Below are 9,626 nucleotides of genomic sequence, written 5' to 3' on the forward strand. Positions count from 1 at the left end.
ACTGGGCTGCCAAGGAAGTCCTTCCTCTTCTGTAAAATGGCCCACTGCCAGGGTTATGGGCACACTGGATACCAGCCTGGGCCCAGCAGAGAGGTGGGAGCAGAACCTGGCAGCTGGAGTGTGGAATGGGGGCAGTGGGTCCTGCCCAGCAAGGCCCACCCTCCTCTCCCAGCCTCTGCCCGGCCTCATCCCTGCTCATGTGTCCCAGGCAGGACTATGGCTTCTGCGGCAGCAGCAACGACAGAGAAGGGGTCTCCAGTTGTGGTGGGTCTGCTGGTCGTGGGCAACATCATTATTCTGGTAAGACATCCACTGGGAGCCCAGTGGGCAGGTGAGGAGGAGGGAGTCGTCCTGAACCTGGGCACGGGGCGGCTGAGAGCCCAGGACCCACTTAATGGCCCGTGTCTCCTGGCCTCTCAAGTCAGAACGGTCCCGATTTGGATCCCAGCTCTGCCTCTCCCCAGCTGTGTGAACTTGAGCAAACAACTTGACTTCTCTGTGCCTGCTTCCCCATCTATAGATTATGTCTTCACTGTGGGCACTGTTGAGTCGATTAATCCTCAGATTAATGGTCCTCAGATCAGAAAAAGTGCTTGACAAGTGCCAGCTGTCATCATCAACATGATTTTGGACATAATGTGCCTGCTGGGTGCGCAGGAGGCCCATAGCAATGAGTAACAGCAATGTCTTTTAGTTATCTGATACCTGCACATGGAGCCAGACCGCCTGGGTTCAACCTCAGCTTTATCACCTGCTACTCTGGGATCTGGGGCCAGTGATGTAATCTCTCCAGGCCTCAGCGTTCTCATCTGTAAGATGGAGATAAAGTAGGAATGCTGAGAGGATCAGATGAGTTACTGGATCTGTGCTTAGGCCAGAGCCTGGCACACATGTTGCTATTGGTACGGGCCATCACCACAGTAGTATAGGACAGCTGGTAATGATGACGATTATCACATGGGAAGCAGTTCTGGGGATCAGTGCCCACAGTAAATACTCTGTGAACCTTGGTCTGATTGTTGGCAAAGGTACCACCGAGCAGTCTTCCTCTTGCCTGTTTCCCCATCCCAAGAGGTAACCAGATTTTTATTTTCTCCAATATTCCTTGAAGCAGATACAAGCAGATAGAAACTCTACCTGTTTTCTCCCTTTTCTTGCTCATTCTGCATCCTGCCCTGTGCCTCCCCCATCCTCCTGCTCCCATTGTGTGTAGGCCCCTCCACCCCAGGCCTCAGCCGGCCTCCCCACCCCTGCCCACAACTGCAGAGCCCCCCGTTGTGTGGCACCCTGGCTCCTTAATTCCCTGCAGTGCTGCAGGGAATAACCTGGTGGGTGTGTGGCTTTCCTGCATGGGCAGGTGTATCCGGAGGATCGATTCCTGTGAGTGGAACGGCTGGACCGAAGGGTCAATGCCTTTGTCATTTGTTCTGACCACAGCCGGGCTCCTCTCCTCAGGGAACAGCAACTCTCTCCAGGAGACCCAGCATCTCCATGAGCTCCAGGCTTTGCATGTAGTGCCTCCTCATATCCTTGAAGTCTTCAGCAGCTGGGGTGGAGGTGGGGTTCAGGGGTCTGGCTGGGTCCTCCCTTCCCTCTCGGTCCCCTGCCCAGCTTCATCCCTGCTCAGGGAAGGGGACGTCTTTGTCACTCCTACTACTTTACCAGGCGGGCAGTAGAGGCTCAGAGCGGGGAAGGCGCCTGCTCACAGAGACTCATGCAGGTGAGCCAACTGCGCCTGCTCAGCCCCTGCTGACTGGCCGTTCTGTCCAGCTGTCAGGCCTGGCCCTGTTTGCTGAAACGGTATGGGTGACCGCCGACCAGTACCGCGTGTACCCACTGATGGGCGTCTCGGGCAAGGATGATGTCTTCGCCGGCGCCTGGATCGCCATCTTCTGCGGCTTCTCCTTCTTCGTGGTGGCCAGCTTTGGTGTGGGCGCAGCACTCTGCCGCCGCCGCTCCATGATCCTCACGGTGAGGCCCCGGGAGGAAGGGATGGGCATAGGCTGGCCATAGAGGTCATCCTCACAGAGTCATAATGCCCACCGCACAGAAGCCACGAATGTGCCTTCCCGGTGGCACTGCACTGGGGCCCCCTGGCAATCACGTCATCTCATCTGTCCATAAACGAATAACCTAGGCTCAGCTGTTACTCTCGTCTCACTGGGAAAACTAGGGCCCACAGGAGGCAAAGAAAAAGGCTGCACAGGAAGATGGCTCTTGAGAAGCAGGACTGGGACTTGAACCTCAGCTAGTTGGTCTCCAGGGTCTGCACTTGTGAGCTCTGTTGAGGACAATGACAATAAGGATAGCACTGCTGCCATTTAATGAGCGCTCCATGTTTACATAGATTAGTTCATTTGCGCCTCACCATCCGTCATGAGGTGCCATAATCATCTCCATCTTCATCCTCATGAGCCCATTTGACAGAGTTGATACTGAGGCTCAGACAAGTGAACCCACTTCTCTGGGGTGGCACAGCAAGTGAGTGGCAGAGCCAGGATTTAAACCTGAGTCCGTCAACACTTGATCCTAGGCTCTTTGTCTCTGCCCACAGCAATAACCCACACTCCCCCAAGTACCTCTCATGTGCCTGACATGAGGCTAAGCAGTTTAGAAAGTGAACACCTTCAAGCCAACCAGCGGCCCTCTGAAGTGAGTGCTTCTCTACCCATTTACCAGATGAAGAAACTGAGACTCAAAGAGGCCCACAGACCAGATGATAGGGAAAGCCGGAATTCCAATCCCGGCCCTACTGACCCAGAGCCAACATGGGGCTTCCTCCCCATCTGAGGGCTTTTTAGATTCCCAGGAGCAGCTACTTACCTAATCCACAAATGTGTATTGAGCAAGAACCATGTGCCAAGCCCTGTGCTGGGCACTGGGTTATTTAGTGAGCAAACCACAAAAGCCCTGGCTATGGGCTACTGTGATGGGGGAGACAGTGACCAGGGAAGGAAGAGCTGGAGCTGCGGAAGGGAGAGTGGAGAACTTGCAGGTAAAGTGAAGCAGAGGCGAGGTTGGGGGAGGGTGCAGTGGAGGGGGCTGTGAACCACGTGTGTGGGGGCTGGAGCCAATTGTGGGGAGGTAGTGAGAGGAACTGAGGGCGGACAGGGCAGGAGAACACTGGGGGATGGGCATGGTGATGAGGGGAGCGAGGGGAGGTGGGCCTGGCCGGTGGACCTGCAGGCCTTGGTAGGGACTTTGCCTTCGCTATGTGTAAGACGGAGCCAGGGAAAACACTCTTTTCTGTGACTTTCCTTTTATTCTTCTTTCCTGCATTTAGTTCTCCGGCACAACAATTTTCCAGTCCTAAAAGTCCACCCAACTAGTAAAAGAAAAAAAGTCTGTGTCTCCCCTGTGAGTCTGTCATTAATCAAGACACAGAATTTTTCTTTAATTATCGTGAGAAATTTCAAACAGACTAGAGTGAATGGCACCATGAACCTTGTGGACCTATCACCTGATTTCAACAATATCACCCACACGTCATCCCCCTACCCCACCCTCTGCCTGCCCACATTTTTCTTTCCTGGGGTATTTTGAAGTGCATTCCAGACACCAAGTCACTTCCCTGTCAATACTTGAGTGTACATTTCTCTGAGCGATAAGGACATGGTTTTAAAGCAGCCAGGTGTGCTGGCCCACAGCATCTCATCTGGGCAGTGAAGTTGGCACATCCAACACCCCACCCTCTGTTGCTTTAAGGGTAAGGGGAGGGGACAGCTGAGGGTCAGAGAAATAATTTTCATTAAACACCAAAGGGTTTCTTTTGGGGGGGAGCAGTGCACAACCACTATACCGTGGGCACACCCTGTAAATTTACCCCACTCCCTTCCTATCTATCTTCCAATACCCAGCCTGTGTTCACATGTCCCTGATGTCTCAGGAGTGTCTTTATTTTTTTCTTTTCTATAGTAGACATTCATTTGATTGCATTCAAGCTAATAGTTAACTTCAGGGAATACCTTACATATTTTTTAATTTCATTTCCTCCTAACATTTTATTGAAAACTTTTCAAACATACGGAAAGGGTGAAAGGTTTGCACAGACAGCACGTATGTATCCACCGTGTAGATGTTTCCGTTCACGTTGTGCCTGCTTAGTCACTCAGTCTTGTCAGACTCTGGGCCCCCTATGGACTGTAGCCCCCAGGCTCCTCTGTCCATGAGGATTCTCCAGGCGAGAATACTGAAGTGGGTTACCATCCCTTCTCCAGGGGATCTTCCCCGCCCAGGGATCGAACCCAGGTCTCCTGCATCGCAGGCATTTTCTTTACCATCTGAGCCACCAGGGAAGACCTCCATTCACATTGTCCTATACTTTTGTAAACAATTGCATTTCTGGGAATTCCCTGGCAGTCCAATGGTTAGGAAGTGGTGCCCTCACTGCCGGCCCCTGGTTCGATCCCTGGTCAGGGAACTAACATCCTGTGAGCTGCAGGGCTCAGCCGAAAAAAAAACCCACAAAAAATAAAACATTGCATCTCTGTCCATGGACCCATCCCTTGAGGGGTGGGACCTCACAGGCTCTGCCCTGATGGCACTGGCCTCCGTCCCTCCCTCCATCTCTCCACAGTACCTGGTACTCATGCTCATCATCTACATCTTTGAGTGCGCCTCCTGCATCACGTCCTACACCCACCGAGACTACGTGAGTCCGACGGAGGCCAGGGGAGGGACGTGACTTCTGGCGGGGGGAGTTCAGGGAGGGTCTCCAGACGTGGAGGTTGAGCTGTCTCCCCACCCAGCCTGGCTGGACCCTGTTCTTCCTGGCCCTCTGCAGATGGTGTCCAACCCGTCCCTGATCACCAAGCAGATGCTGACCTTCTACAGTGCAAACTCGGACCAGGGCCGGGAACTGACCCGCCTCTGGGATCGCATCATGATTGAGGTGGGTGACGGTCTGCAGTGTTGGGGGGCTGGAGGTGAATCTGGGGCTCTGACCACAGAGGTAATTAGGGCTTCCATGATGCCCACTGGTGGATGATATCTACTCATGTGGTTCTTAGAAGGGAGGGACTCTGGTTGTTGCCATTTTCCAGATGAAAAGCCTCAAAAGAGAGAACAGCACTTGCCCATGTGGTTGGTAAGGGACAGAGCTGGGGCTCAAACCTGGCAGCCTAGATCCAGAGCCCCTGCTCCGAACCATGGCACGCACCGTCTTAATAACAACAATAGTCATAATAATAACTGCAAACATCAACCAGCACTACCTTTTGTTTAGCACTGTTCAAAGCACTTTCAAGCTTCTTTAATCCTCACAGCCAGCCCATAATGGAGATCAGCTCTTAGCGATAAGGAAAGGGAAGCAGGAAATTGAGGTCACATGGCTGGTCGGTCACAGAACCAGACAGACTCAAACCCGGGCTGCCAGGTTCTAAAAAACACATGTTAATTAAACTCAGTGTGATACAGGAGCACAAAGGGAGAATGTTGAGGACCCCTCGGAAACTGAGGTCCCCATTTGCTTCAAGCTAGCCAGGACTGGAGCCCACGTTTGAAGGAGCCTATGTTTTCATCCTTTGAAAGCCACAAATTAAACACCCAGAAAGGCCAGGAGAAGCCAGAAATTGGCCCTTTGGTGTCATTTAACTCTTTTTGTTGATGGCTAATTAAAAAAAGAAAATTTTTTTTCCAATGATTTTTTTTTTTTTTTTTTCAAAAAAAAAAACTATAAATGTGGGTTTGATCCAAATCTCCCATCAGCCTCGGGGTGCTGGGACAAGTATTGCCTGCTCCTTGCTCACACCCAGACACTGGAGTGCAGGCCCATCTTGGCCTTCCTCGCTGTGTGACTGCAAGGGAGCATCAGTCCTCTCTGAGCTGGAGCCCGCCTGACCCCAGCCTCTCCCTCCAGCAAGAGTGCTGTGGCACGTCAGGCCCCATGGACTGGGTGAACTTCACATCTGCCTTCCGGGCCACCACCCCAGAGGCGGTGTTCCCCTGGCCCCCGCTGTGCTGTCGACGGACTGGCAACTTCATCCCAGTCAATGAAGAAGGCTGCCGCCTGGGCCACCTGGACTACCTGTTCACCGAGGTGTGTCTCCTCCTGCTGTGTCTGTCGGTCTGTCTGGCCCTCTCTGGTTCTTCTGTCTCTTTCTCCCTCCTGTCTGTCTGTCTGTCCTCTCCTCCCCAACCCCCATCTGACTTTCTCAACCCTCCATCTGTCTGTCCCCCACCTCTCCCCGCCCCGCCACCTCCCTGTGCAAGTCAGCGGGATGCATACCGCAGGTTTGGTCTGATCCAGACCTGGCGACACCTGAAACTTTTCTCAGGTTGTCTGGGAATCAGAGCAACAAGAACAATACCGGCAGCACACCACCAATAACCACTAACATTTCTTGAGCCTTCACTTTGTAGCAGGCATCCTTCTAGGTGCTTTACATTTTCCTTTTTCACTTATTTCATTCTCACGGCAGCCTAACGAGGTAAGGTTGTAATGTTTTCATTTTACAGATGATGAATCTCGCTAGTGAGGGATGGAGCTGGGATGTGATTTCAGGCAGTGAGGCCCCAACCAGGTGCTTTAACTCCTGCAAGAGGAATGCAGAGGCAAAGAGAGAAGCCAGAGGAGGGGAACCAGTCCCAGTGGGCGAGGGGGGCCCTTCAGCGCCATGTCTTAGATCAAGTATCATGGAGAGAGGAGCCTGATGCAAACCATCACCCCTCTAGAGTCAGACAGCTGTTCCTTGAGCCTTGGCTCTGTGCAGAGCACTTACACACCTCATCTCACAGAATCATCACAGCTACTTTTTGGAGGGTGAAAGTGAAAGTGAAGTCGCTCAGTCGTGTCTGACTCTTGGCGACCCCATGGACTGTAGCCCACCAGGCTCCTCTGTCCATGGAATTTTCCAGGCAAGATTACTGGAGTGGGTTGCCATTTCCTTCTCCAGCAGATCTTCCCGACCCAGGGATCAAACCCGGGTCTCCCGCACGGCAGGCAGATGCTTTACCGTCTGAGCCACCAGGGAGATAGTGCTGTCAATATTGCTACTTCCCAGATGGGAAAACTGAGGCTCAGAGGGTCAGAATCACAGCTAGGCTCCATAGCCAACAAATGACAGAGCTGGCCCTCAGCTCTGTCCTGCTGACTCCAGGGCACACACCCTGAACCTTTATTCTTGGCCACTTCCAAGTCGGATCGAGCAGGGGATCTACATGAAGGCAAGTGGTGTGAGGCTCTGGCCCTGCTCAGCCTCACCTCTAAACAAGAAGCTTTTAGAACTGGTCTGATCCTAAAGTTAAATTTCAAACCTTTGGAACTTGGGGGCAGCATGGAAAGCTGGCTCCAGACAGAATCGCCTTCAGACTGCACCATCAGAGGCAGGACCTGTTTGTGCAGTCTGGGTTATCGTCACAGCCCTGACTCCCCAAAATCACCCTGGGAGGGAGGCACTGCTATGATCCCCAAGGTGAGAAACCCCTACCCTCGGTGATCCCACAGGTAAGAAAAGCAAGACTGGAAGCAGGAAGTGACTCTCCCAAGGATGCCCAGGGACTCTTGCTTTCAGCGGCCAGCCCTCCCTGGGCATTATCTCACACTCCCACTTTCCCCTTGCCCAGGGCTGCTTTGAACATATTGGCCACGCCATCGACAGCTACACGTGGGGCATCTCATGGTTTGGGTTTGCCATCCTGATGTGGACGGTGAGAGGCGGAGCCTTTGAGCTGGGTAGGATGGGGGTGTGAGGCGGGAGTACCCCTCACCTGACGCCTCCTCTTCAGCTCCCCGTGATGCTGATAGCCATGTATTTCTACACCACGTTGTGAGAACGAGAAGTGAAGGCCACGTGCACACCCGGCTTCCTCCTCCTCCTGCTCTGGCTTGCTTCCTCCCGCTGAGACGGCTGACTCGCCTCTCCCTGGCCCACCTCGCTGGCCCAGCCCTCCCTCCACTCCAAAGATGTTTTACCAGGTTTCTGAACCCTGCTGAGAGTTGGGGTGCCCTAAAACCCCTGGACATCCTCCTACTAAGGACTAAGCTTCCAGCAAATTCCCTAAGGGGTGTGTAGCATGTGTGTACAGACCCTTAGTCCTTAACCTCCTTTCACTAGACTGATTCACTAGACTGGCCCATCTTTCAGGGTCAACTTCAAGTCCTGTCCTCGGGGGGCCCTTTCCTGATCTCACCACCCCATTCACAGATACCTTTCTTATAGTTCCCAGAGCTCCTCCTCCATGGTGGATGTCGTCATCATCACTGAATAGTTTGTGATTGTCTGTTTAAATTCTGGTAGAATTGGGACTGCCATGAGGAGAGGGACAAATTCTGTTATGGTCACTTTAACAACCCCCGCATCGCCTGGCATGGGGCTGAGCATGGATATTCAATAAATACTACTTGAGTGAGTTCGTTTGTTTTCTTCTAAAGCCAAGATAAATGAATAAGAACTTACAGTGGAAGTAGCAGAAACCCAACCAGCACTGACTGAAACATAAAATAGAATGTACAGGCTCATGTAACCAAGTCGGTAGTGCTGGCTTCAGGCATGTCTAGATCCAGGGGCTCAATCTAGGTTTCCAGGAAACCTGCTTCATTCTCTGGCAGGATTTCTCTGATAACACCAGACTGACATTCTTATAGCTAAGCAACACAGCAGTGAGAAAAGGCCTCTTTCCCAAAAGATTTCACCAAGGTCAGGAATTAGATCTCACTGTTTTGGTTTAGGTTTTACCCCACTCTTCAGTCTGGGAAGGGAGAGCAATGTGGATTAACATTCCTGCTAAGGATGCCTTCAGGGGTGGTGTTAGGAAGGGAACTGGTTATCAAAAGAAAATCTGAGTGCAGGGCTGCTGGGCCAGTACAGGTGACAAACATCCTCCTTTATTGTCGTTATCTGGTCACCAAGTCCTGTCCAACTCTTTGCGACCCCATGGACTGTAGCCCACCAGGCTCCTCTGTCCGTGGAATTTCCCAGGCAAGAATACTAGAGGGGGTTGCCATTTCCTTCTTCAGGGGATCTCCCCTGACACAGAGATTGAACCTGTGTCTCCTGCATTGGCAGGAGTATTCTTTACCACTGAGCCGCCTGGGAAGCCCCAGACATCCTCCTACTAGGGACTAAAGCTTCCAGTAAGTTCTCTAAGGGGTGCGTGAGAGCAAACAGTTTAACAATCTCATCATTGTCCTTTTGTTCTCTCTGAAGCAGGCCCATGCTCTGGCCATTTGACTGTGGTTAGGCCGTATGGGGAGAACTCTTCCTTACCCATTAAATGAGGTTTGTCAGGGTCCTCATTTCCTCCACTGGTCTGCAAATGGCCTGCAAATGCTGGAATCAAATGGCAGCTTTTGAAAACATACTTTAATGGTCAAATCTATTACAGTGAAAAATTGGAAACAACAGAATATCCATCAGCAGAGGGTGGGTTGTACAACTCATGTTATATCCTTGGACTGGGATTCTCCGTGGCTGTCATAAAGAAGGTAAATCTATGTGAGCTGATATAAAAAGATGTCAGGATGGTATAAATAATTGAAAAGCATATATAAGGGTGTTCATTATAGTAACCTAAATGAACATCAGTGGTGGACTGGTTAAATTAGCTATGTTATGTCTGTACTCTAGAATACCACAAACAATAGTAAAGAATAATGTTTTAACATGAAAAAAAATCTCCAAGGAATG

The 9,626-nt window shown here is 51.6% G+C and overlaps 1 protein-coding gene across 1 annotated transcript; it reads left to right on the top strand.

The window, feature by feature from the left end:
* Positions 1 to 216: 216 nt before the first annotated feature.
* Positions 217 to 7,770, top strand: UPK1A (uroplakin 1A). The gene is made up of 7 exons (XM_068992948.1): positions 217 to 300; positions 1,771 to 1,971; positions 4,577 to 4,651; positions 4,784 to 4,891; positions 5,858 to 6,037; positions 7,564 to 7,647; positions 7,726 to 7,770. The coding sequence occupies exons 1-7, from the start codon at positions 217 to 219 to the stop codon at positions 7,768 to 7,770; spliced, it is 777 nt and encodes a 258-aa protein (XP_068849049.1).
* The last annotated feature ends 1,856 nt before the right edge of the window (positions 7,771 to 9,626 follow it).

This window comes from Capricornis sumatraensis, chromosome 20 (genome assembly GCF_032405125.1).
Source record: "Capricornis sumatraensis isolate serow.1 chromosome 20, serow.2, whole genome shotgun sequence".
Classification (NCBI taxonomy): Eukaryota; Metazoa; Chordata; class Mammalia; order Artiodactyla; family Bovidae; genus Capricornis; species Capricornis sumatraensis.